At 46.6% G+C, this 27765-nt stretch overlaps 1 protein-coding gene across 1 annotated transcript; it reads right to left on the minus strand.

Moving 5' to 3' along the window:
* Positions 1–2855: 2855 nt before the first annotated feature.
* On the minus strand, positions 2856–17801 carry STK38 (serine/threonine kinase 38). The gene is made up of 14 exons (XM_085082898.1): positions 17624–17801; positions 15679–15811; positions 13193–13244; positions 12924–13046; positions 12274–12357; positions 11422–11545; positions 10859–11013; positions 9844–9946; positions 9232–9293; positions 8399–8516; positions 7917–8040; positions 7125–7220; positions 6782–6876; positions 2856–5954 (listed from the first exon to the last, which is right to left on the minus strand). The coding sequence occupies exons 2-14, from the start codon at positions 15807–15809 to the stop codon at positions 5824–5826; spliced, it is 1398 nt and encodes a 465-aa protein (XP_084939024.1). The 5' UTR covers positions 15810–15811; positions 17624–17801; the 3' UTR covers positions 2856–5823.
* Between the last annotated feature and the right edge of the window lie 9964 nt (positions 17802–27765).

Here is a 27765-nt window from a genome sequence, read left to right on the forward strand (position 1 = left end):
CTGTCTGAGTAAAGTCCTTAGTCATTCAGAATTGCTGTAGACTTTCCAAGGAGCTGCTGCTGCAGCATTAACAGGACAGCTACTTTCCTCCCAGTTTGGAGCTGACTGGATCATTTTGCTGTCAGGCAGGTAAGAAATACCAATCGTAAACCAGCCCTCAGTAGAGAGAAATGCACATTCCTGGGAACAACTCTGCTTTGCTGCTCTGTGTATTATCCTGATCTATGTAAGGCTCTGGGAATTTGGGTTCAGGGCCAACAAAGCTGTGGCTGTAAGAACAAGCACACTCCAGGCTGGTTTAGCTCAGGTAGATTGGAGCCACTCCTGCTCCTGCAGCACTGAGTTCCCTGTAGGAGTTAGGTGTAGGAATTCCCTGTGGGAGTTCCCTGTAGGAACTGGCTTAAGCCCTGATGAGCACACAGTGAGTTCAGCACTGCCCCAGCCAAGCTGAGGCACCCAGAATGGAACTGCCTCACAAAGCCATCCCTCCTGATGGCTGTGTAAAGGCTCTATGTACCCAAATCAGAGTTTTTAAATATGGTCCTGGTGCAAAGAAAAGCTGAAACCATTCAAGACGAAAGAGAAGGACAGAGCTCCTCACAAAGCTGATCAGCTCAGTGCTGCTCTGGCAATGGTGTGGAAACCAGGATCGTTGGTCAGACTTGGAAAATTGAAGTGTAGGTATCAGTCTTACCCTAGAAAGTTTAATCCTATTTTGGCAGGGCTGCAACAGCAAGCAAATTTGTATTGTTCTCCCTCTGACTGCCAAGTGCATGGTGGATTGAGCAGTGAAGTTTGCTGCTGTTTGCTGCTAAGGATGTTTGTGGTTTTCAGTGCAAGTAACATGACAAGATCAAGCAAAAATTTTTAGTTACAAGTAGCAAATCTCTGCCAAGGCATGTTTTAGTTTCATTAGTGTGGATAGAGGTTCTATTCTCTTGGTGTTTCTGCTCTTAGCTTCTTTCCCAAGTACAGCAAATAGATTTCTTCTTTTTTTAAGTGCCTATGGGAAGATTTCAGGACCTCCTAAGAGTCCCAGGGGTTCAGATGCCCAGATTCCACCTGACTACTTTTGAAAACTCTCCCTGTGTGTCACTGGGTCAGTAGAGAGAAGTGTCCTTTGGTGCTGCACAGAGCTGGGGTGATGTGCAGACACTCCATTATTGCTCCAGATGAATTGCTATTTTTGTAGTAGAGAAAGGAAGACACATGGACCATGAGTCTCCACCAGGGGCCACACCAGCCCCATTCCTTGCCTTGGTGATGAGCTGTTCCTTCAGCACAAACAGAAGCACTGGTGAGCCCAGCAGTGATGGAACTTGTCCCCAGGCTCTGTGTGCCCAGCAGTGGTGGCCCTGTGATGATGTTTTTCAATGTGTATTTATTTTGACAGCAGTGTCAGGTTTAATTGAGTGTTGGTGTTGCCCAGCTGAGCTGGAATTGGAGGTTCCACATGCTCTGCTGTAAGGACTGAAGTGTGGGTGTTGTTCAGAGCTCCTCCTCAGGAGCCTGTCAAAGCATCAGGTGCTGAGAATTGCACCTCAACAGCACCTTTTGGGGTCTGACAGCTAAAGTACCATGTCCAGCCAAACCAATTCCCACTGAGTGTGGCCCTGAGCTCAGCTCGGCCTCTGGGAGGATTCAGGCAGTTTATTGAACTGCACCAGCCCCTCTTGGGAGTTACAGCCTGTAGGAGCTTTTGGTTCCCTGTGCAATCACCTGGACCTTCAGCATGGGATGGAGATATCCAGCTCCAATGATTTCCATGCAGTTTTTACCACTCACCCACTGTAGTTTATTGGCTTTCCCAAGTAATTATTCATTTTGGGTTTTAATTTTTGTTAGTAGAGTGAGTTCCTTTGGAACACTGAATCAAATTTTAAAAGTGTTTGCTTTTCCTCCTCTCATGGTTACCTACTTCAAGTACAAGGTCAACTTTTGTCTTACTCTAGATGTACTGAAGTGCTCCCTGTGCTGTGTATGAACCCCAGATGTATGGGATTTTTCTGTATTAAAGTATAAATTACATGTGACTTGTTTGACTCCTTTAAAAATTACTTTAAATGTGGAGTAGAAGAACAGGCAGGGGGATAGAGTGCTAAAAGGTTTTGCTTCCTTACTTCATTAAGTAAGTGTGGGTTGGGATCCTGAAGTCTTAGGAGTAGTTTGGCATCAGACAGAGCCTGGTTGATTTGGCATGGAAGTGTTACCACCATTTGTGCTGAGAGGACCCCAAAGTTCCCTTCATCCCTACACCACATTGCAGTGATGTTCTAAAGGCAGCACAGAACTCAGCAGTCACTCCTTGACCCACAAACTGGGCAGCATCTCTAACAAGCCCCAAGAGTTCTGGTCAGTGCTGCAAAAAGTGCTTTCTCCTTGTACCTCCTTGGCTTCAGAAGAAAACAGCTTTGGAGCAGGTCTGGCTTTGACTTCCATCTTCAGCCTTGGATTACTTCCAGGCTTCTCTTGCTGAAGCTTGGGAAGGGGACCAAGAGTTTGAACAAGGTGGGATTTGTGTGAAGACCTCACAGCACCTTCCGCATCAGGAACTGGACAAGGGGAATGGCTTCCCTTGGACAGAGGGCAGGGTTAGATTGGATATTGGGATGGAATTCTTCCCAGGGAGGGTGGGCAGATCCTGGCACAGGGTGCCCAGAGAAGCTGTGGCTGCCCCTGGATGCCTGGCAGTGTCCAAGGCCAGGCTGGATGGGGCTTGGAGCAACCTGGGACAATGAAGGTGTCCTTGCACATGGCAGGGGTGGCACTGGATGAGCATTAAGCTCCCTTCCAACCCAAACCATTCCAGCATTCTCTGATTCCTGTTTGTAAAACACAACATATCAGCTACAGTGTATTTACTAAGAGGATTTTATTTACACAACACAATGAGATCGTTCCATAAAAAGTTGACTACACCTGCCAAATTTTACAGTGCAATTTTGTAACAGCTTTTAAATATTTACAGAACACTTTTTCAACTTAGAGTTTAAGGCAGAGTCAGGGCACAGTGATAAGAAACACTTAGTGCAGCTTTGTGCTAGGCATGATACAGAGATGAACTGGCAGCATAAGATGTTCAGATCCATTGGAAATTCAGATTGGAATTATTTCTAGAAATCCAGCAACTGCAGCTTAAAAAAATGAGCTAAAAGATACGAACAACCTCAAAACACAAGAAAAATGTTTGGCTACCATGGGAGATGTAACAGGCATACAAAATCTTTACTATTAGCAGTGAAGTATGGATCCTAGGAAGGAGACACTGTAGGAGACACTTTTTTCCCTACTGTTGGTGAAAAAGTGGAACAGGAAGCAGGCTTACAATGCAGCTGGGATCCAGAACCTCCCACTGCAAAGGTGTGTCCAACAGGACTGGATTGAAAGACGTCCAACTTCTGCTGGAAGACAACAGGAATGAGGTACCCAACTGCTCCTCGTGCCTTTGAAAACTTCACCTTGGACTCCAGTGACCCACCTGAGGGGTCCCACTTCAAACACAGCACTAAAAATGCACAATACACAGTACTAGAGAGTTGGTTTTTCACAGCAACTTAAAATTGTTTAGCTTCTTCATCTTTGGTATTTATAAATAAAAATGCTGGTCCCTTTCAGTAAAGGGCTAAGAATGCAGCTATTATCTCAAAATCGTTTGTTCCTAATCCACAGCAGCTTGAAAAGATTTTGATTTTTGTTTTTATTTTAAGGCAGTAACTAAGCTGTTAGGAATTGAAAAAAAAAATGGTCTTACATTAATTCCAATAGTTTATAAGGCAACATTTTCAAATGGCTAGAAGAAACTGCAGGATAAGGATGGAACAGTTTGAGAAGTTGGTATCAGTCCTTCATGCAAAGTCAAAAGGGAGCAGAAGGTGATTTGGGACAAGTTGATAAAAGCCTGATCCTGTAAGTCATTCTTTCCATTAGCCCTTATTGATCCAAGTGAGCCCTTCTGACTACAGAGATCCTGGGACTTCTAATTAAGGCTAGTTTTGCATTTCAGCTTGGTAGGATCCAACTGCTGTCTAAACTGCTTATGGCAAGTCATAAACTCGTAGGACAAGTACAAAAAGCACAGGGGTGGTGAGGGGAGGACCCTGATGAGTTCTGTACAGTACTGGCAGTTCCCCATCAGTCCTTCAGGATGGCACTCGAGTCAAGAGACATCTAGGTAAACATTCCCTAAAAGCACCTATATAAAAAAAAAAAATTCCACTACAAATCCATTTTGTTTCATTCTCTAATCAAGAAAGTCAGACCTGGAAGCCTTTTTTTTGTTTCCTGTGAGACATCACTGGAGCTTTGTCTTGTCTGTACTCCGGAGTTAGTGTTCAGCACCAAGAGAAGTTTGCAGGAACCCATTCAAATTGAAACATGCTTTTAGAAACCTCATTAAATCCCATTTTTAATATCTGATTGTAAATTCCAGACTGGAACCAGGCAGGCCCAAGGGTTAATGCCACCTGTCCCTGGAAGTGCAGAGTTAACTACAAATGGACACAAAGTGGAGCTCTTGGTTAGAAAAAGGAATTAGGAAAAGCTCAGCCGAGGCAGAATCCTCCCTCCCAAAATGCTGTCGTGTTCTGAGAGAGGCTTGGGCAAGGAAAGGCACTTTGGGGCTCTCATGGAGAGACCCTGATCAGAACTGAATGTACTTCTGTAAACTAGAGTGGGCAATAATCAAAAGAGTGGCCAAGGTGGGTTCCACTGCCCCAAAGGTGACCCCATGAGGTACCATCCGTGGGAGACTCTGGGGACAGATGGTACAGCCAGGACAGCAAGAGCAGCTCTGGGAGGGAACACCAGGCAGGCCTCAATCAGCAAGATTCTGATCCTGTTCTGCTCTAAACCAGCAGCAAAAAGGCCACAGAAGATGGGTTTTTGCCTTTAAACCACTGAAGATGGAGCAGAGCTCACAGATGGCTAAGAAACAGCAGCAGCAGCCCTGGAGAGCCTCAGGGCTGTGCACAACCTGCCCACCAAGGATCAGGTTCATGGGATTCCCCTCCCTCTGCTCTAATTCCTGACCCACTTGTGTGACCAGCTGTAGTTTATCTGCATTGTTTATGGATCCATCCTGCCATACAGTAACCAAAAACTCGGCGCTCAGTGGAGGAAATGGCCCATTTCTCCTCTATTTAGGACAGAAAAAGTGTTGCAAAAACTTTTTAATTTAGAAAAAATATTAAATGGCTTGAGGGTCACTTAGTACCAAAATAAAGTGCACCAGAACTGGAGGCCACAGCGACAGAGCTGAGAAATGCTATTGAAGAGGCTTCCAAGGAGCATTATAAAAACAGCACTACAGAGTAAGGTTAAGGCAATCCGAGTTGTGTCCTTCTACTAGACAGGTTCCTGGAGAGTTGTCTGTCTCAAGCTTCAATTATTGCTTTGTTCCTCTGTCCTGGAGTCCTCAGCCACTGGGCAAACAGTGCTGGCAGCATTGGCAGAGTGAGTTTGTCACTTAATGCAGGACTGGATGCAGTCCTATAGAATCCCATGCTTTGCAATGCCAAAGGGAAAGCTTGCTCTCATCTCCCAATGGACTGGACAGTCTAGCAAAGAATATAAAAAAAACTCTTCCTCCTGAAGCAGCAAAAGGTGCTGGCAGCAGAGATGATGCAAACGTGGAATTTTTCAATGGCGCAGGAAAAAAATCCTTAATAACAACCAGGTGTGTAACAAAACAGGGTCCTGAAGTCTCCTCCAAGAGTTGATAGCCCTCAAGTTTTCTTTAAAAAAAAGGAACAAGTTCTTTTATGGGTATAAACCCAAAGTACAGCAACAGAATTCCACGGCTCAGAAGTCCCAGGTAAAGCTGTGTTACTTCCCTCCTTTCATATAGGATGGAATTGCTCCTCGGGCCGTCAGGCCCTCAAAACGCTTGTAGGTATAATTGATAAAAACCCAGTCCTTGTTCTTGTAGTCAGTCTCTGGGTGGTTGCTTGTTGCCACTGGGAAGACACAGAAGAAAGAGAATTATCCTTTGGAACTGCAAAGTGTATTTTCATACAAAACACTGAATGTGGAATAGGGCAGAATGTTTCTAAAGGGGAAAATACCATAAACTTCATGCTTCAACCCCAGGAAAGAATTCCTGGGACACAGGGCATGGCACAAGCAGTTTAAGCTAAAACAGGGTTTCAGACTACATAGAAAGAAGACATTTTTTACAATGTGGGCTGTGAAATACTGGCACAGGTTGTCCAGAGAGGTGCTGGATGCCCCAGTCCCTGGAATTGTTCCAGGCCAGGCTGGACAGGCTTGGAGCAACATGGGGTAGTGGAAGATGTCCCTGCCCATGGCAGGGGGTGGGATGGCATGAGCTTTAAAGTCCCTTCCAACCCAAACCAGTCTGGGATTCTGTTTTTAAACTCAAGGAACAAATGTGTGACTGTGCTGTGATTCCTTTAGGGATTCCCACCAAACCTTCCCCTTCTGTCCCACCCCTCCCCACCCCTCCTCCAAGTGCCCACAGGAATCAGCACTGAAGGGAACCTGCAGCACTGGGGCTCCCAGGTCCTGCTGAGATTTGAACTCTCTGGAAGCTCTGCTGCCTCTGAGAGCTGCCCCTTCTCAGGTAATTACCACATCATTTACAAGCCTGCATCTCCTGGAACCCAAATTCCAGTTTGCACCCCCTGCACCATGAGGCTTCTAAGCTATTTGGTCACGAGGAAAAAAAAATAAAAAATCAGCATCTAGTAAGATCTGGCTAACATGAAAGATTACTCTATAGGAGAAGAGGAAGGTTAATACAGAGAATCAAACAATCATTTACCTGTTGGTTTAAGGATATCAGATTCTGGAAATTCATCAAAGTTTGAGGTATCATCAATGCTTTTAATTTCTATTGAAATCGCAGCAGGTCTCTCTCTGCCAAGAAGAGCAGATGAAGCATTAAGATTTCAAAGGCAGACAAAGCAGGATTCAGCCACCTTCCATTTCTTAACCGAATCAAGACTGAAGGTACCTAAACCTCAGCAAGCTTCAGGCAGAGAACAAAATGCCCTCAACCACAGCTGCATATGATAAATGCCAGTCAGCTGCTCCCTGCTGCAGACCAGGGCTGGCCTCAGCTGTCCCTAGAGAAGAGCAGCTTGCTTTTCTGCAAAGCATCTTACCTGATGTGCTCCCAATCAACCCCTTCAAAGAATGGGTTACTCTTTATTTCCTCCACACCAGATGCACCAATTCTGTGCTCCCATTCACAGCAAAATCTGGGATGGAAGGAAGAATGAAAATGAAGGGAGAATGAAAACGAAAGCATTCCAGCATGGAACAGCTTTCTGAACTGATACTGCTACAGTTTCTTAACACAGAAATGGAGCAGACTAAGAACTCCCACAGCAAAACCAACACACAAAGTTATGTTTAGGAATGTCGTGTCCAATGCCACAGTTAAGATGTGCTATTCCTTCACAACAGGATAATGTGACCTTTCTATTTCAGGACCAGTGTAGAGCAGAACATATAAAGCCTAAAAAATGTAGACATTTATATTTCTGTCCTGAGAACAGATAATGAAGTACAAATGAGTCAGCAAGCACTGGGAGACATTTGTATGCTCCAGTGCATACAAAGGCAAAATCATTGCTGCTGTAAGAAGTCAGCTCTGTCAAAAGGATTGAAGTTGCTTCCATGAGAAGTTTGCAGGCAAAATAAGGAGCAGAAACATTTTGCCAGAGAAATAGCACTTCTATGGGAGATCCTTTTTAGCACAGTTTACTCAGGGAACCACTAAATGGCCTGAGAGACAAAAGTATTTGACGAGGGAGTTCAGCATTTGATGCATGTGTGTAACAGTTTGTAGCATCAGGGTTTGTCCATGTGAAACAAGCCACGAAAGGCACAGAATACAGAGACAGGACAAGACAATTAGTGCTATATTAACTGGCAAACCATGGGACTGGCACCTTAAAATAAGATCCTTTGCTTTATCAGAGATTGGAACTTCTGGAGGAAATGTCAGGGTCTCCTTCCAGTTCATCACTTTCTTATATGTCTCTTGAGGAGTCTCGGAACAGAATGGTGGATAACCTGGAAAGAACAAAAATGCAATCTTGGATCAAGCAAATATAATTTGTGAAGTCAGAACACACCTCACAGACCAGGCAAGGAGTGGCTGCTCTGAGAACTTGACCCTAAGCACAGAAATAGGCTGTCCAGAGAAGCTGTGGCTGCCCCTGGATCCCTGGAATTGCCCAAGGCCAGGTTGGATGGGGCTTGGAGTAACCTGGGATAGTGGAAGGTGTCCCTGCCATGGCAGGGGGTGGGACTGGATGAGCTTTAAGGTTCCTTCCAACCCAAACCACTCTGGGATTCTGGGATTCCATGAACACAGCTCATGTCCTACCCCACAGTTCCTGCCTACAACCCTGCCCTGCCCATTCCTTACCAATCAGCATCTCGTACATGATGACCCCCAGGGACCACCAGTCACACAGCTTGTTGTATCCAGTCTGCATGAAAACCTCAGGAGCAATGTAATCTGGAGTTCCCACCGTAGAAAAAGCCTGGAACAAACACCATCAGTTATACATCTGTACAGACAACTGCCTGACATGAAAGTGGGAACTTGGACCAAAGTGGATATTTTGAGGAAGACACCAGATTGTCTCTGAGATTCTTTAGCAAAGGTGTTTAAAGCCTTTCTTCCAAGATACATAGAGACAAAATCAACATCTTCATGTGAAGGAATCTTAAATAGCGTGAGGAAAATGAGGAAGGGTATCACTGTCCATATCCACCTTGGAGTGGGTCAGCAGCCCCCTGTTAGATTGGAAGTGGCAAGAACTGACAGTTTGGGCTGGGAGAGCTCAGACATCCATGTAAATAATGATGGCAGTGCTATCTGTGGCACATATGTCACCAGCTGTTCAGCAGATGGACAAAGGACAAACTAGAGTCATTCCTCTTCTTTTTAAAAAAATGCCTGAATCTTTCAGGACTGTTCAGAATTGATAAAATTTTGGAATGGTCTACCCGGGGAGGTGGTGGAATCACCATCCCTGGACGTGTTTAAAAAGAGATTGGATGTGGCACTCAGTGCCATGGTTTAGTTTAGTTGAGGTGTTGGGACATAGGTTGGACTTGATGATCTTGAAGGTCTCTTCCAACCTGGTGATTCTGTGAACTCTGAGATGCATTAACAACTTCCATGGAAATCCATGTTCCATTTGGATGCAACACCTCAGCAGGAACATTTCCAAGCAGGTAGAACCTACTTACCAACTGCCGGCGATTCCTCTTCCAAGTCTCTGCTTTCCTTTTGGAATTCATGTTCTGGAAAGCTAAAGGAGATTCAATAGCTGTGATTGAATCCCACTGGTCACCCACTATATTTTTATCCCCAAACCATTATACTAAAGATCTCATTTAAGATGTGTGTCAAGACCCCAGACCTAAACCTTCCAGCAACTTCCAAACCTATGGAATATGGGCAACATCTAATCAAGCCTTTCATTAGCAAACCATGCTTTCAGGGTTTATGTAACTCCATGATCCAAGTTATTCCCCTCGAGAATAATCCTGGATACTCAGAGACTGTGCTGGTTTATTAATTTCAGAAACACTTGAGATCCAGCCAGCAGCTACCAACTCACTGAGTTCTCATTCTGTTCCACATGCAAAAGGCTACAGTGGAGTCTGTTTTAGAGACAAGCTGCTGGAAATGAAAGTGGGTTTAAAGCAAGTGAAATTATTTTTATTTTACAGAAAATGAAAATTCCACTTCAAGGTTTAATGTTGGTTATTAGACTCCCAACTGCAGCCACACCCTCACACTGAAATGAGTTGTGTCAGAGCAACCACCCAGATACTCTTTGGAGCCAAAGGACTTACTGAAGTCACTGGGAAGACTATGGTTCAGGTTCCTGTAAAATTCTGTCCTATGGGCTTTCTTCAGTCCAGTACACAGACCAAAATCTGAGAGTTTCACATGGCCCTAAAAATAAACAAAGCAACCAAAATTCAAAATCAATATAAGACATTATCATAGCAAATCACAGGATCAGCAAGGCTGGAAGAAAACCCAACACCATCAGCACCCCTAAATGATGTCCCCAAGTGCCACATGCACGTGCCTCTTGAACACTTCCAGTGACTGTGACTCCACCACCTCCCTGGGCAACTTATTCCAATGCCTGACCACTCTGCAGTGAAAAAAATCTAATGTCTAACCTGAACTTCCCCAGCACAACTTGAGGCCTATGGCAGGGGGTGGAACAGGATGAGTTTTAAGGTCCCTTTTAATCCAAACCATTCTGGACTTCTGCAGTAATTCCAACAGTGCATTACATGGTAGTAGGAAAGTCCTTATTTACTGCTGGCAAACTCTTTCCAAGCAAGCTTGATTTTAGGCAAGCTTGCAGTGAGCAATGGGAGGATACTGAAATAATGAGGCTTTCTGCAAAGAGCCTGCAATAACCAGGCAGCCTGGCCAGCCTCAGGAATACACCCTGATCCTGAGGGAGATTCTCCATTCTCAGCCTGGCTACTGGAACAGCCACGTCCTTCACGTTTGGTACGACCAGAGCTGGCAAGTGGGAGTGGAACAGATGTGAGAGCAAAGGGAAACAGCTTTGCCTAAGAGGGAACTGAAACCACGTGCTTTAAACTGCAGCTGAAATAGCCAAAAATAGTTGAAACAGCTGTCAGAAGAGCTCAAGGTCTGAGTGGAGCTGGGGTCTTTCCTGGCTTGGGGATTTTCCCCGGCAATTTGGCAGAAATGCCCTCAAAAGCTGGAAAGAACGGGGCTAAATAAAGAAGCACCATCTCCTTCCACAACTGCCAACACCCCTTCAGGTCAGTATGAACAATCCCAAGGCCTATTTGCTCCTCCCCAGCCAGTCCATACCTTGCTGTCCAGGAGGAGGTTGTCTGGTTTTATGTCACGATGGATGAAGCCCAGCTGATGGATGGAGTCGATGGCGAGCACGGTCTCAGCGATGTAGAACTGAGTCTCCTCTTCTGTCAGGGTGTCCTTCTTCATCAGCAGGGTCATCATGTCACCTGGAAAACCCCAGAGGTGAACACACAGGCTCCACTCTTGCTAGTTTGAAGACATTTATAGAGAAAAGCTATTTCTGCTGCGTTCAGTTAAAACCAGCAGGTTAGAGGTTGCCAAAGCTGGATGTGCTGTGGCTGTGTAGACAGCCAGGGCACAGCAAGGGTAAGAACCAGAGGAATATGAAGGCCAAGTTTAAATACCTGCAGCTCAAAGACCCAAACAGGAAACCTCAAGCTTACCCAAACACCTCAGTACCCCAGAAAGCAGAAATCTTGTTCCCTCACAGATGTAAAATACAAACACCACTGCAGAGCACTCACATGCACTCTAGTCCCAGACTGCACTTGTAATAAAAAAAATTAGCAATCCCCAACCAAAAGGAGAGCAGCCCTTAGATTCCAGGGAGTTACCTCCAGGCAGGAACTCCATGATCAGGTAGAGGTTTAGCTTGTCCTGAAAGCTGTAGAACATCTTCACAACCCACAGGCTGTCTGCCTCCACCAGGATGTCCCGCTCAGCACGGATGTGGCCAACCTGGACAAACACAGTGCATTGGATCTGTTTTATTAAATGCATTTATTTCACAGGCAATTTAATTATTATACTGAATAGCATCAAATATTGAGAACACAACAGTCAAACTTCTGCACCAGGGCAGAAACACTATCAGAACTTTGACATATGGTTGATTATATACATACATTTTACACCTATTATATATATATATTTATATTTTTTAAATATATATATTTATATATGTACTATTTATAACTAGTAAACCTATATATAGGAGATAAAAATATCTCAATTCTTTACCAATATAAATCATTAGATCTCTTTTTGAAAACACAAGAGCTTCATCCCAGTGCTGAACAAGTGACTGTCCCAGATCATTATATACCCAGAAGTAGTAGCAAAGGAAAGCCTTAAAAATGTTAAATGCTGCTTCTTTATGTCTCTGAGTCTAAATTCCAGCAGTTTGGTATTTATATTTATCCTGTAAGCCAGAAATGCAGTAAAATACTGGCCTTGAAGTCTACATTGAATCATTTGTGCAGGCCTTAAGGAGACAAATAGAAAACGAGTCCTTGTGAATTCAGAGATTTTTCTAACTTATTTCCTCTGTAAGCAAGGAGGCAAAAAGAAAACCAGAATTTTTAGCTACTAAACCTAAAGCACAGATGCCTGTTCCTCCTCTCCACACACCACAGTGACCTCCCAGAGTGATCCCTGCTACAATTCCTGCTCGGGGTGTTCCTCACCTGCTCTTTTTCCAGCATGTCAGCCTTGCGCAGGATTTTCATGGCATAAACATGTCCTGTGTCCTTCTTCTGCACCAGCCGCACCTGGGGGCACACAGGGATTGCATCAAACCCAGCATGCCCAGCACAACTCTGCACAAAGTTGGGTAGCAAGCCCTTGGCTTCCATTTTATGAAATAATATCAGATTATAAAATACAAGAAGCATTATAAAGCACACAGGAATGGTAAAAAGTCCTGTCAGTTCTAAGAGATGCAGTAATTTTGACAGATTTGACACTGAGCAATTCACACCTAAAGCAGGTAGTCCAAAGCCCCTTCTCTGAAGGCAACCAGCAGAGACTTTGCAAGGCACCTCCAGCTCTCCCCAAGTCCAGCCCTAATTGCACCTTTAAAACCCACTGCAAACCTGTATTTAGCTGCCCATCAGGTAATTTTCAACATAATTCAGGATCCTTTAAAGCACAAGGTGTTTCAAACGATCATTTATTAGTTAAAAAAGCACACAAAAAAAAAACCCTGCACAGGACAGTTCAGCTAAAATCAATCTGTGCTGTTATATTTACCTTTTGCTTGTATAAACCAAGCAAGTCTTTAACAAACACCAGAGCCAGTTAAAACCACGTGTAATCATTTTTTTCCTGGACTCACCTCTCCAAATGCTCCTCTGCCTATTACTTTTAGAGATTCGAAGTCCTCCAGTCCAAGCCTGGTTCTCTTCAGGCGAAGAAATTCTGTTTCCTTTTGTGCATGTGCCGACCTCCTGATTCTTTTCTAGAGTTTAAGAGACCCCCAGTGAGAATTCCGCAAATGAGTGTCACCGGGACCACAGCAACTCCATGGAAAGATCCCAGATCTCCATTTAGAAAACAAGATTTCTGGCATTTAACCATATAAGATAATTTTTCCACATTCATTACCTCTTCGTCTTTCAGGCCTTCTTCTTCCATCATTTGTTCTAGTTTCTTTTGTCTAGAGCAGAGACAAATTAGAAAAATAAAGGTTGAATCATTAACCTTGCTTTATAAATCAAATTAGAAAAAAAAAAAAGGTTGAACCATTAACGTTGTTTTTTAACCAGGTGCACATATCCACCTCCTCTGGTCTGTGCCAGCAAGTTACAGTTGCAAAGATGTACAGGAAGAGACTCAGACAGGAGATTAATGTTGGAGAATCTACTATCCAGTTTTATAGTTTCAACCTTGTCCTCTCTGATTTTAATAAACTAAACCTGCCTTGAGTTTCACAAGGTTATTCAAGTGTACATTTTTGCTGTACACAAATAGAAATTGAGGCGATCTGGGTTCTGTTCTTGTCTCTCTTTGACAGCTGGGCAAGTCACTTCAGGCCAGAGCCATAATAAGCATATTAACACCAAAATTTCACTTATTCCAGGCAGAACTGGTATTCAAAGGCATTTAAAATTTCTCTGCATCTCAAACTATTCACATGCAAGATGAGAAAAGTTACTTTAGATTTCCTAATCCCTGAGATACTCCAAATATTTGGGGAGAGGAAACTTGTCTGTACATGTTTTTCCCCTCGAAGAATCAGAAATATTTACAGCCTTAGTACAAAAGGATTATCTGAGAGAAAAGAAAGGAGGAAGCAAGACTTCAGGAGGGGAATTGCTTCAGGGGACACTTGTAATGATTATCCTCTGGGAACTTTTCTCCAGTGCCAGTCGTATTAGCAGCTGGCTGAACTGGGACTGGTGGTTTGGAACATCACAAATGTACTAAGAAATTCCTTCTTTTTGCAAGTCATTCTTTGCAAGATCCTCTTCCTGTCTCCTGGGGCTCTACACAGCTGCTGTGATGTGATAATATTTGGGGTTATCACTTGCAGAATCAGGCACACTGAAATTGTTTTGCCCTTGCTCAAGTACCAGGGAGCCCTGCCCAGTCAGCCCATTCCACTCTCAAACCAGCAGCTCCAGCAGCAGAAGTCTGTGCAATAAACAGAATGAAATGGCTCAGCAGGACTGAGTGATGCCAAAGCCATGCTGAAATTCCCCCAAATATCCCTAACAGGCTTAATCTGCACTTCAGGGTACAGTGTCAACACCATTTAAACTCCAAATTATACACCCACAGACATGTATTGTTCCAAAAAAACATGTAACTTATAAAGTCTGGTCTGTTTGTTCAGACAAAGTCTTGATCCTAAACAGAAAAGAACCATTGAGATTTGGGGAGTACACAACAGTGCTCATAATAAGTAAATAAATTTTAAAGGTGAGAGCTTCACGAAGAGAAAGAAAAGAATTAAATCAGTGAAGTTTTCTGTCTGAATTGGACCTCAGTCTTTCTTTACTCATTTGAAGCTTTGGAAAAAATATCTTTGCAAGTTAATATTTATTTCTAAATTGCTTCCTCATTTGTACCAAGCATGCACTGGGGAGTTCCTTGGGGAGCTCGTTACAGCTTTGGCAGCAAAGCCAAACCAACCCTGAACCATTTTCCAAATTCTGTCACAGACTCCATGGCATGCTGGGAGAACAGCAGAAGTCCCAGTCCTACAACTTGAGGGTATTCAGTAAATTCAAGGGTTCCAGCCAAAGGGAAGTCCCACAGCTCAGTCCAGCCCATTGTTATATTGGATCAGGGAACTCAAAGAGGTGCCCCAGGTCCAGGGCAGTCCCAGGCAGCACTGAGTGACTCCTCACAGCACCCCCTCCTCGTCTCCTTGCACTGTCTGTCTGTAGGTGCTGCACAGGGATCAGGACAATCCCAGCCCAGATACAGAATGGACTGGGAGCAGCCCTGGGAGAAGGACTTGGGGGTGCTGGTGGGGCAGAGCTGGACATGCCCCAGGCCAGGACCCCCTGAGCCCTGGGCTGATCCCTCAGCATGGGCAGCATTGGAGGGGGGATTCTGCCCCTCTGCCCCCTCAGGTGAGATCCAACCTGCAGAGCTGCCCCAGCCCTGGGGCTCAGCACAGGCAGGATGTGGAGCTGCTGGAGCAAGGCCAGAGGAGGCCACGGAGATGCTCCGAGGGCTGGACCTCTGTGGAGCCAGGCTGGGAGAGCTTGGGACAAGGGATGGAATGGCAGGACACAGGGAATGGCTTCCCACTGCCAGAGGACAGGGATAGATGGGACATTGGGAAGGAATTCCTGGCTGTGAGGGTGGGCAGGCCCTGGCACAGGGTGCCCAGAGAAGCTGTGGCTGCCCCTGGATCCCTGGCAGTGTCCAAGGCCAGGCTGGACAGGACATGGAGCAACCTGGGACAGTGGGAGGTGTCCCTGCCTGTGGGGAGGGTGGGCCTGGATAAGCTTTAAGGTCACTTCCAACCTAAACCAGTCTGATTTTATGACTTTTGCTTTGGCTCAAGAAAACTAAATTCATTCAACACAAATGTTGGCACTCACCCAGTTTGGAAGGAAAACAAGAAGGATTTTTACCTCATCTCTCGCTCTTCATGCTGGGCAATGAGGTTGCTGTAGAAGTTTTCCAACGTCACCTTTGTCATTGTGACTCTCTCCTTGGTGTGGTTGCTCATGGACGAGCACGGCGTGGGGCCTGTCATGGCCATGGCTGGTAGGAAGGGAAAACGGAGGAACATCAAACATTATAAATGACAAATAACCTTTACCAAGTGCCCAAATCCACTAAGTGATGCTGGATTGCAGAGTTGAGATTTTAACATCAAATACCAGCAGTCTCAACCGAGTAGGGAACAGTCTTACAAAATAAAAGGTACAAGTCAAACTTCCTGTTTTGAACATTTTTGATCTGAAAATTAGAAGGAAGGAAACTTAAGAAATGCGGTGCCTCAAAAACCACAACTCAAGACAGTACTGCAAATGTTTATTGCTCCAAACACATTCTATCTTTAATAAATGTTCAAAAATCAGGAATATCACACTGAAATATCTAATACAGAAGTTATTCTTCCTATAACTCCTGCAGAAATAATTCCACCAGTTGCCTATGGCTCTTCTGCTGTGAAATTTATCTAAACCCTGAAAGGTATCCCAATAAGAGAGCAACTCAGGAAGAAGCAAAAAAAAGGCATTCAGTTGCCTTTAAGCACTTTTACTAGATGTTTTCACACAGAAATTTGGCCAAATCCAGAGGAGCACTGCCTTTGGGCAAGTTGTAGTTTAAAAAATAGACAAAACCCCAAACCCTAGTGTAAGTATCTGATGTATTTATGTCTAAGAAAGACATATATATTTTAATATTCTTTCCAGTTCTGAGAATACATTATTTAAATACTCGAGTGTGCCACCCCCAACCAGTAGCACTTCCAGTCTATTTGGCACCCCAGCTCTATTTCCTGCTATGCATTAAAAAAACAACGATTTCAAATGTCTACTACATCTTACCCTGGCTCTCCTGGGCACCACGTAACTCGCAGTAAGGTAACAGAGTTCTGCAGCTATTACTAGAAATTGCAGACAAAATAGGTGAGGCACTTCCCACTTTTACAACCGTGGGTGCTGCCAACACGCTCGAGTGACTCTTTCTGTTCACTTCTTCAAGCTCTTTACAAGGCATCACCGCTGGGCCCTGCAAACCACCTCCCTCCCAGACACAGGACCCTCGTGGGACAGGAGCTGGGGAGGATCTCCAGCTGGGGGACTTCTGAGATGGAATTATGTCTTTGTTTGAGGTGGGACTATGGCTTGATGGAGGAGCAGCTCTGAGTGGGTGAGGGGGTCACACTCTGCAAGTACCCCTGGATATCGGGTTATATATGGGGTTACCTGCAGAGGTGAGTGGTTACACCCCTGGAGATGGAGGTTGCACACCCGGAGATGGGGGTTGCACCCCGCGGTTGTGAGCAGGAGGTGTAAAAGCCATGGGCAGTTTTCACTTCCTAGAGATCACATCAGGAAAACGATCTGACAGAAGGGGGTGCGGGACAAAAGAGAAGGGGAAGAAAAGAGAAAGTCTCGCTGCCAAAGCACCTGTTGGTGCTCGGGGCTCCTTTCAGAGGGATGGGCGCTCCGAGCCCACCACCCAGCCCGGGGGTCGCGGGACGGTGCGGGGCTGGACGCCCCCACGGCGGGATGACACCGGGGAGGTGACACCGGCGTGGCACTGGGGTGGCGGCTCGGCGGCCCGAGCGGCGGCGGGGCCCGGCAGCATCCCCGGAGCGGACAAAGGGGGCCCGAGCCCTCAGCAGAGGGGGAGCAGGGGATCCCCGCCAGCCCCGGGCCCGCAGCGCGGCCAACACCAGCCCCACCGGACCGGGGGGCTCCGGAGGCCAACCCCACCCAGCTCCCCGGGAGCGGCAAAGGGCCCGGGGGGAGGGAGGGAGGGAGGGAGAGAGGAGGGCGGGGAGGGGATGCGGAGCCCTGGGCGGGGAGCGCCCGTGGGAACAAGGCGGGAGCGGCTTACCCGGAGCCCCCGGGCGGGGCGGCAGGAGCTGCAGGCGAGGCGGCTGCGGAGAGGCGGGTGGGGGGCTCGGGACCGGGGCCACCGGAGCCCCCGCGCCGCTACCGCCGCCCCCCGCTCCGACGGCGACCCGGCCGGGACAGGCGGCCCAGGGACCGCTACGGCAGCGCAGGCGCCCCGCGACCGGCCCGCCCCGCCCGGGCGGAGCCCTGTGCCCGACCGCCCCCGCTTGTAGCGCCTGCGCCGGGCCCCGCGCTGTGCTCCGTGCTGGGTTTGGGATGTTCGCTGAGCTCCGTGCTGGGCCCCGCGTCCCGCTCCGCGCTGTGCTCCGTGCTGGGTTTGGGATGTTCGCTGAGCTCCGTGCTGGGCCCCGCGGCCCGCTCCGCGCTGTGCTCCGTGCTGGGGCTCCGTGCTGGGGCTCCGTGCTGGGGCTCCGTGCTGGGCTCCGTGCTGGGCTTGGGATCTCCGCTGTGCTCCGTGCTGAGCTCCGTGCTTGGCCCCGCGCCCCGCTCCGTGCTGGGGCTCGGTGCCCATCCGGCGGCTGCGGGCCGGGGGGGCTCGGGCGCAGCTGAAGGGCTGCTGCGGAGCCAGCCGAGGGGGCCGTGGCTGCATCCCCGCACTTTGCATCCGAGCAGCCCTGGCTCTCCCCCGGATCCCGGCAGAAGCACCAGCGCTGCGAGCCCTGCGGTGCCGGCCTGCCTGCCCGCGCTGCTGCTGGGATGCTCCTGGGGTGCTCCTCCTGGTGCCTTCCCACCTTCCCTCGGCAGTGCTGTGAGCTGCAGCATCCCAGCACACAGCCGGGGCTCGCCGCCGAGGGGAGGCTGGTTTGCCCCATCCTCACAGAGGTGACACACATCACCCAATGCCCACGGGAGCGAGGTGTACCTAGGGACAGGGGCCACCGAGCCACCGCGGTCACCTCCCCTCAGGGATCAAGGAAACAGCCCCTCAGCCCCCGAGGACGCTGCACGACAAGGACAGCCTGATCCCGCAGTGTGCTGGGCAGCTCCTGACCGTGTCCCACAGGTTAGAGCTGTCACAGGCAGCTCCCCGAGGCTGCATCCTCTGATTTTAATGAGGAACAGCTCTCACATCGCAGCTCAGCAAACTCATTGTATAGCTTGGGCTGTGCAACCCATTTTCATCCCTTCCCTCCTGGCTCTTCGGGAATATCTGAAACCATCTGCTTCAATCATGGTTTGACTGGCCTTGAGAACCTAACAGGGAGCTGTGAGGAGTGATGTAACCAAAAAAATGTGATTCCATACTCATCCCAGATGTGTGGAGATACTGGGAAATGTTGTTTTGCTTCATTTTATTTGCATTTTTTTCAAAAAAATAAATGGCAAGTACAATTAAGAGGGTGAAAAGGGTTTTTATTATTAACAGCATTTGAATCACTGAGAAATGCATTCAGGACAGTTGAAGTCTGTCAGCAACAGAGGAATTTCAGGATTTAAAACAGTATGTAGAGTCCCTACATGATGGAAATGCTGATATATTTGTAACACACGTGACAGATTTCATGTCTGAAAGACTGATTTTACAGTTAAACTGGACCTTGCTTTGCTTAGACAGAGAGGGTCAGTTTGTTATCAAAGGTGAACAGCAAAATCCAGTGTTACCTCTCAGGAAACACAGGTGGCCTCATGAATCTGGTTTCCTGCTGCTGTGGGAGCTCTGGGAGAGGATTTTACTTGAAGAAAGAAAAGGAAGCAGTGGAACAAAAGACTCAAACAGGCACCCTGAAAGCTCATTCTCATCTCTTCCACCAGAAGAACAAGGAGGATGTCTAGGGCTTTGGCTGACTGGGGATCACTGCCGACTTCTACCTGGAAAAATGAGGGAAAACCTGAAGGGCCAAGACATTTAAAACAGTCTTCATGCTGGAGGAGCAGGAAAAAGCCCCTCTGGACCTACAGTAGGTCATTACTAGAGCTGAGTGTGAAATTTCTGCAGGCAGGTGTGAATGGAAGATAACCTGTATTGGGATGTAAAGTTCTTCAGGAGTCAAACCATTAGGCTGTGAATGAGGCTGTGAATGTGCAGATTAATGACCAAACTCCCTGCTCCGTGTGAGCCACAGGAGCTCCAACAGGACACACCATGCCTAAGATATCTGTGACAGACAGGACGAGGGAAGAGAGGGATCCATGGCAGTCCCGGTGCTCAGGTGGGAGAGGAGCTGCTCTGTATGAGAGTGTCAATGAACACCTGGAGCAGTGAATGCAGTTAAGGATTTTCATTTTGCTGTTCACCTTTGTGCTGGAGCTTTTCCCTCCAGCAGCACACGTGTAAAGGGAGGGACAGATGTCTGGGCTGACACTTGTGGGAATAGTCAGAGGGGGTCAAAAAGGCCTTGTGGGTTCCAGTTACCCTTTGGGATCTTCGGGAGGAAGCCCTGAGCTTCTGTCAGTTCCAGCAGCTGCTTCATCAGGCTTGAAGCCTCATCTCCGTCGATGCTGCTGAAACCAGAGGGATCTTGGCTCCTCTGCCCATCCCAGGCGGCACTGGGCAGTGGGCTGTCCCTGCTGCTGGCCGTGTGCACAGCCCCCAGGGCGTGCTGCAGCCACAGCAGCCGCTTCAGGCCTTGGAACGCCCTCCCCTTGTCGTGCAGGAGCTGGTGCTCGGTCACTGCCCGCCGGCTGCAAGGGAGACACGAGTCAGGGACAGGGATGTGATTTGCATCCATCAACCCCAGATGCTTCTCCGCGCTGAGGAAGGAGCACTGGAGGTGCCTCAGGCTCCAGCAGCCTGAGGATCCCTGCAGATGGGCAGCTGAAATGTTGTGCTATTCCAAAGATGTACCTTGAATCTCCCGTTTTTAAAACAATTTAAACTGGGGACATTGACAAAATGACTGTAGCAGACTGAAGGAGCTCTTACAGAGATTTGGTCTTTCCCAAATTTAGATTCTTTTCAGAGGTTTCAATAGCAGAATAAAGTTCCCTTTCCATCACCTCAGTGTTACAGGACTCTTGGGTTTGTTTCTTTCCCTCCAGAGCTTTAACTCGGGAGTAATTTACCTGAAATCACTGATGTCCATGAAATAATACCAAACCCCTATTTTCTTCAGATACATCAAAACTTTTGAGTCAACTGTTGACTGAGGAGGGCAAGCTAAATCTCAGATGCAAATATTTCAGGATTCCATGCTGCTTAGATAAGCTCTAAGTGCAGCTATAGGCTCCCACTGCAGATTTGGATCTGACTGGGAACCTAAATATGGAATTTCAGCATATGCCATCTCCATGGCTCATGTTGAACATCCTTACGTGATTTGCTGCACTGTTTAAAAGTGACAACTGAAATGTGGTACATGTTACACATCTAGAGATGCAATTGGTGTAATTTTGTACTGCAGAGAGGCTGAGGTAAAATGGTGCTGTATCAAATATATCAAATTTTTCTTCTGTCATGCCTGGAGTAACTAATAGCAGTGCAGAACACAGCCCATGAAATCAAAAGTGAGCAGTTTTCTAATGATATTAATGAATTAAAAAGGTAATATTGCTTACTTTTCAATGTCTTGACATGTTGCAAAACAGGCCAAAAAAAGAATTGCCAAAAATGTAACTGTCTGCAGAGATCTCTGGGGCAGGAACATTTTCTCTCTTCTTTAAATCAGCTCCACAGGACCAGAGGTTGACTGTGTGATCAGAAATCTTTTCCTCTGTTCTTTCTTTCACCTGACAAAATGAATTTCAGCCTTTAAGCAGGGGTGAGAGTGGAGAACTGTGCTGTGGTAAAATATCCCAGGGCTTCCCACCTCATCCCAGATTTGTGGATTTGCAACATACACCAGGAAAAGACAAGAATGCACAGGATATTTCTACATTTCCTTGTTTTGAGTCCTAAATCTCCTTTCCCACTGTTGCCTCTCAATAAAACATTTTAAATTCTTGTGTATTTGCAAGCACAGGAAATTATTTCAGGACTTGGAAGAGACCTTCCTGGTAAAAACTTCACAGAAATTTGACAAAAAGATCAGGATTGCTGAAAATCATGAAACCCAAAAGGTATTTAAGGCTGGGGCAGGAATATAAAATTAAAAGGTGTTCACAATCCAGGGGTTTGGGTCTCCAATAACACAACATTTTCCATGAGCAAGACAAGTGCTGACACCCAAATATCCAGGATTATATGAGACTGATGTCAGATTTCTTTTCTGTGAAGAAGTGGATTTCTGGCTTAGGGAAGGGACAGCTGGAAGATGTAGTTGTGCAATGATTATTTAATCTAACAATTTCATCCAGCTCTGTATCTGCTCCTGACCTTGGTACATCCATACCTACCCATCCCTTCAGCCCCACCATGCCTTTATTGCCGGGTCTGGTCCTAAAATATCTGCATTTTTGGTTCTAATGACTGTACCTGCTTTAGGATTGACTCCAGTCTAACCCTTTGTTCATTTACCAGCAAATCCTGGATTTATTGTTACATCAACACCTTGAGGGACAACAAAATAAAAGTTGCAGAATTTAAATTGTCATATAAAAGTAGTAAAGACATGTTCCTGTATAATTATTTGAAGGAATATTTCTTTCTGTGCAGAAGAAATTTGGGATAATGAAAAACTCAGCATCTCCTCAAACAACTTGTCTTTACACCAACTTGAATAATGTCAGTGGCTGGATAGAAAAGCAAATTATACATTAACAGAACATAAATTTACATCAATTCTATATTTGCTTGTAACAAGCTGATTCTTATTAAGTCTGCCCCAGTAATTTGTGAATAATTTCCTTGGGCAATATGTTGAAATCAAACTAGATGTGAAATAACAAGTGGGTATTAGTTCTGATGGAAAACATCTGTATTAAATGCAGATACATGCACATAAATATACATAGAGATGTGTGTATTAAATACTGAGTGATTTTTTAAGTTATGCTAATGCAGACACAATAGAGACATTACATTTTGCTATTGTGATCAACAGTAAATTATACATTAACTAAAAGCATCTCTCAGTTACAAAAGGAACATTATCCACTTACTGATGGTGCTGTTTGGATCCCACTGAAGTCCAGACCTGCTCCTGGTGATGTTGCAGTGCAGTGACACCAGGTGCCCTTTTATAGCAGCCCAGGGAGCTCAGGAGCAATGGCAATGGCTCTCTGTGACTAAGACCTTTCCTCTCGTGTCAGGGAAATGAAACAGCTCCAATGAGAATAAATCCTGGATTCTGAAATATTCGGCTGTGTCTAAGGAAAAGTTCTCAACTTTGCAGGCAGTTTCTTCTTCCTTTGCAGTCTCTCCTGTTTTGTGAGAACTTTGGGTTTTAGCACAGCTTTCCTGTGCTCCAGGATGATGGACAAGAGATATCCAGCTGCTCCAGGGTTGATCAGGAAAAGTGTCTCTGTTCTGCAAAAGAGATCTCCCTCCTTTCTTGTGTGGGATCCTGAGCTGGGGAAGAGGAATCTAAATTAACAACACTGGGGACCTCTGCACTGCACAACTAGTAAAACCCAGCTACTCACAGAACATCTCAGGAGCTGGTAAATAATAGAATCTCAGAATAGTTAGACTGGAAGGGACCTTCCGGATCACCCAGTGCCACCCTCTGCCATAGCAGGGACACCTTCCACTGTCCCAGGATGCTCCAAGCCCCATCCAACCTGGCCTTGGGCAATTCCAGGAATCCAGGGTCAGCCACAACTTCTCTGGGCAACCTAAATGAGATCCCACTGGATTTTAATGTTCAGTACAGATCTCGTTTAGATGTGTTGATTGTACAGTAAAGAAACTTGTTTGAAACCTTGAAAATGGGAGAAATGGAGAAGACTTATCAACTCACTAAACAGTAAAAGTGCAAGTGGTAGGACAGGCAGAAAGCCAGTTTATGTTTTGAAACCCTACAAGGTCTCCCCATACAAGGTTTGATACTCACTGTATGATCTCTAACCAGGTAATTTCAGTAGAATTTGGATACTCAGGATGTGGCTGGATCATTAGGTTGGAACTAGTTAAGAGGACCAGTTCCTATTTCTCAAAGTGAAACACAATGAATCTATTTATCATCTCTAAGGAGCAGTTTCCTGGGAAGATTGGAAAGATCATTTGCTCGGTGTTTTCAGAAGTGACAAATTCCTTTCCCATGGGCACAGGGATAAACCCAGACTCAGGTGGATGCAGACACGTTGTCCTGCAGAGACAGACCCCTTGCAGGGCTTCACAGCCTCGTCTGTTCTTGTAGCTTCCATGGACACCAAATTGCTTTTCATTATGTTCCTCAGGGCAGCTAGTCTGAGCCCTGCTATTTCCGAGAGACCCAATAAATGTTCCTGATTTCATTACCTGAGTCCTGATTGTTAGGGAAAGTGTCACCCATTAGAGTCACCAATTAAAGTTGACATTTGCTAAATGTTGGTAAATCAGGGCTCAGCTTCACATCTGAGTCTCCAGGGCAGCACTTACACTGTGGTTACACCACATTATCTGCTGTGGATCCCTTGGTTACATCTTCAAGGATTAATAAGCGTTGGCCAAACTCCTGTCTAAAATATCTGGGACAATTCATCCTTGAACTTCTCAAGTCCCCAGTACAATTGGTTTTTTTTCGATGCAGTTATCAGCATTTCCAGTGGAAAAATGTCAGCTGAGTGACCACAGGCAGAGACTGCAATGAGGGGTCAGAGCAGGGGCACTTGGAGAATGTTCTGGTGGTCACTCCACACTGCCATGGTTATGCCCTTCCACTGGCCATTTTCTTCCACCTAAGGACTCAGGAGAAGTCAAAATAACCATGGTCGTGGCTTTATGACATCTCCCTGAGGTCGGACTGCTCTGGAGGTACACTGTCTCTGTAAGAGATACAATATTTCTAAAGAAAATATAAAATGTGACGATTGCACACTTCAGCCCCAGCCACACACCAGGAGGAAATGTTCCAAGCTGTGATGGGGTCAGTGCTAATGTCACAAGGGGAAATTGTCCCACCAGCACTCCCAGGTGGTATTTTTAGGTGGGATGAATTAACCCTGAAGGCTGCAGAGTGGAGGAGGATCCTGTTCTACCGGGACAGTAAGCAGGGATTCGGGCTGACCAGAGCTTGGTCCCCCCAGGGCGTCCCGCACAGCACTCTTGGAGCCATCAAAGGTTTCAGCCTTGGCTTCAAAGCCTTCTCTCCCTCCCTCCGGCTTTTCCTGCTGTCTGCATGGGAGGAGCCTTCGCTCTTCCCTCACCTTCAGGAGGCATTTTGGAGCAGGAGGGTTGTGCCAATTATAGTTTCCCAGGGAGTGATTCTTTTGTTTTGCTTTCCAGTCCTTTCCCCGGGGAGCCAGGTGGGGGAGGAAGGGAATATGGCTTGCTGCAGAGCATGAAAGAAAAAGGGAAGAGAAAGCCTGGAGGCCCAGTTGAGGGGGAAGAAGGAGCTGGGGGAGGGAACAGAAAGCAAAGCAAATGTGCAAATAGCCTCGTTAGGGCAAGGGGGATCTTCTGGGCTGGGATTTGAAAATTTAATTGAACGAAGACTGCGCTGCATCAAAGGGATCCTCTATCTGTAGGGAGATGGGCCGACAGATCTGAGGAATTTTTTCCATGTGCTGTTCTCTGTTGCTCACCAGCAACAGGAGTGTGGGCTCCAGAAAGCTTCCTGCTTCCCTGACGAAAACATCAACTCTTTTTTATTATTCTTATTTTTGTGTTGTGTTGTTTTTTTTTTTTTCCCTTACTGCTCTTAGCCCAACCAAGCCGAATTCCTGTGAGCTGTGTGTGGAAAGCTGGGCACCGCCCTGCTGAGAGGAAACACTGACCACACTGTGGTAAATAGAGTTGCCCTGGGCTGCTGGGGAAGCAGCAGCTGCTGAAGGGCTGTTTGTCCTCCCTCCCGCAGAGATGGGAGGAAATGTCACCTCACAGCAAACCACGACAGTTTTCGCACCACCACATCTGCTCTCAAGGTGCTACAGGGGCATCACCAGCCCTCTGCCCCAGGGAAGGAGCCAGCAGCTCCATGGCTTCCATGACCACCTCAAGAGGGGAAGTTGAGCTCCCAGGAGTGAGTTCCAGGCTTCCCCTCCCTGTGGGTGCATTTAGCTCTTCTGTGTCGCCTCCTCGTTGCTGGGGACAGTCCTGTGCCATCCGGAGAGGTGACAGTAATCACATTCGGGGGGAAGAGGGGCAAAGTGTTCCAGGAGCAGTTTGAAATCCTGGCCCCTAATGGACTGTGTACTGCGTCATTCCAGAGAGAACTCCCATCTTCCAGGGAATTAAAATTAGAGTTTTACAGCAGTGACTCAGGCTCACTGTTTTCATTCTCCATTTTCTGATTCCAAGCCAGTTTTACAGAAGCTCCTGAGACTCACAGCTCTGTCTGAACAGGGTAGCAAGGGTGAGTGTTTTGTCCTCCAAAACCTGTCCTGAAGCCAAGGCTGGGGCTGATTCTCTTTTTCCTTCCCAAAACAGTCTCCAGATGGAATATTTTATGTGTGCAAAATAAATTCAGGTGAAGCTGAGACAAAGCCTCAGGTCCCTTTTGCTGCTTCTGTAACACCCACTGGACTCTCTGAGCTTATCCCAGATTCCACAGCCTTGCAGAAGTCTCCTGAGGACCTCACCTGAGTAAAAACAAAAAAAGAGAAGGGATGTTTCCCAGTGCCATGGGCCATGTCTCCATAAAAAGGAACTCTCTGGGATCTGCCCCTGCAAGAGAATGTCACTGTGTGGTGCCCATAGCTTAGAGGTGAGACCCCAGCTGTGGCAGAAGCCTCACACCTGGAAAGGTGGGGGTGAAGGAGGAGCAAGGAAATGTCATTCAAGTAAACAAACTTCTCACTAATTAATCCCCAACGCTGAGTCTCAGGGACATGCTGTGCTCCTGTGCTGGGTGCTGTGTCTTAGTTAAGGTCTAGGATACAGAAATTACTGTCTGTTCCTTCACTCTCCCTGAAGTCTGAGATTCAGCTAAAAGCTTTCACACTGTAAAAATATATATGTTTTAGAAGTGATGGAATAAGGGACTTGTACCCTGTAAACAGATGAGTTCATGGGAATGAGCTGTTATCTATCTAAAGATCAGGCTTGTGTGAGTCTCTGTTTCTTCAGAAAATGGCCTTCACCAGGCTTGGTCTATGGGCAGGATGTGAAAATGGGGTGAATCCACAGGAACCTCAGGCAGGCTCAAATGTGCAGGTGGTTTCTGACTGAAGATGTCTCCTCCACCAGTTCCTGTTGTGTTTGTGCAATGACGTTTCCCAGCAAAAGGCCTTTCCGTGGGCAGAATCGTGCCAGCAAATAACTGGGTTTGTCAGTGTCTGCTTTCACTTGATGAGCAGCTCTAAGACATCCTCCTGCTGACAGAAGGATTCTCCAGTAAACATTATCTGTCTCCTGAAGTATCCAGAGCTCTAGGAGCGTTTGGACAGTGCTCTCAGCACAGGGTAGGATTGTTGGGGTGTCTGTGCAGGGCCAGGAGTGGGTCTTTGGTGCTCCTTGTGGGTCCCTTCCAGCTCAGGAGATTCTGTGATTCTGTGATCCCTTAAATTTGGCTCACACAGCTGAGGTTTCTTCTAAATCATAATGCCTAGAATGTGTTTGTTTTCCTCTGTGAGACTGAAATCTCAGAAACCATGACACCAGAACACATTACTCCAGGTGAGTGTGGTCATGGATCCTGGTCTGGGGGTGTTATAAAACATTTAACCAATAATATTGTACACAAATGGCATTTTCTTACTGTAAAAGCCAGCGAGTGCAATGCAGTGGGACTTTCCAAACACTCACAAACTTGGAACAAGGAGGGAAGTAATGTGGCACAAAGCAGCTTTCACATATGTGACATTCACATGTAGAGCTGCCCAGGGCTGGTTTGGGGACCAGCTTTGGGGGGACAATCAAGTGAGTGACTTTGGAATGACACAAGTGCTGTGGGGCTGTGCTGGCACATCCCAACCCCAGCTCTGGGAATTTGGCTGAACACTCTGAGCTCTGCCTTGTGTCCGGTGATGTGCCATGTTTAGTTTCTGTATAATGCCAAAAGCAAACTGGAAAAGGATTATGTTTGGATGACAGGATTTTGGTGGACTGTGGTTTATAAATGGGGCTTAATCCCAGGGAAGTGCTTGAATAGAGCAGGTGACATGTCCTAGGTGAGTGCTGAGTGCTCTGTTTGCTTTGCAGGACATGAACTGACTTCTGAATAA

Source organism: Lichenostomus cassidix, chromosome 26 (genome assembly GCF_008360975.1).
Source record: "Lichenostomus cassidix isolate B80296 chromosome 26, HeHo_3.0, whole genome shotgun sequence".
Taxonomy (NCBI): domain Eukaryota; kingdom Metazoa; phylum Chordata; class Aves; order Passeriformes; family Meliphagidae; genus Lichenostomus; species Lichenostomus cassidix.

Coding starts and splice junctions, on each gene's coding strand:
- STK38 (XM_085082898.1), bottom strand. CDS start 15,809: ATGGCCATGACAGGCCCCACGCCGTGCTCGTCCATGAGCAACCACACC. Junction 13,245..15,678: donor CATGAAGAGCGAGAGATGAG/GTAAAAATCCTT, acceptor TCTCTGCTCTAG/ACAAAAGAAACTAGAACAAA. Junction 12,358..12,923: donor GCAGAGGAGCATTTGGAGAG/GTGAGTCCAGGA, acceptor GTGTGCCCCCAG/GTGCGGCTGGTGCAGAAGAA.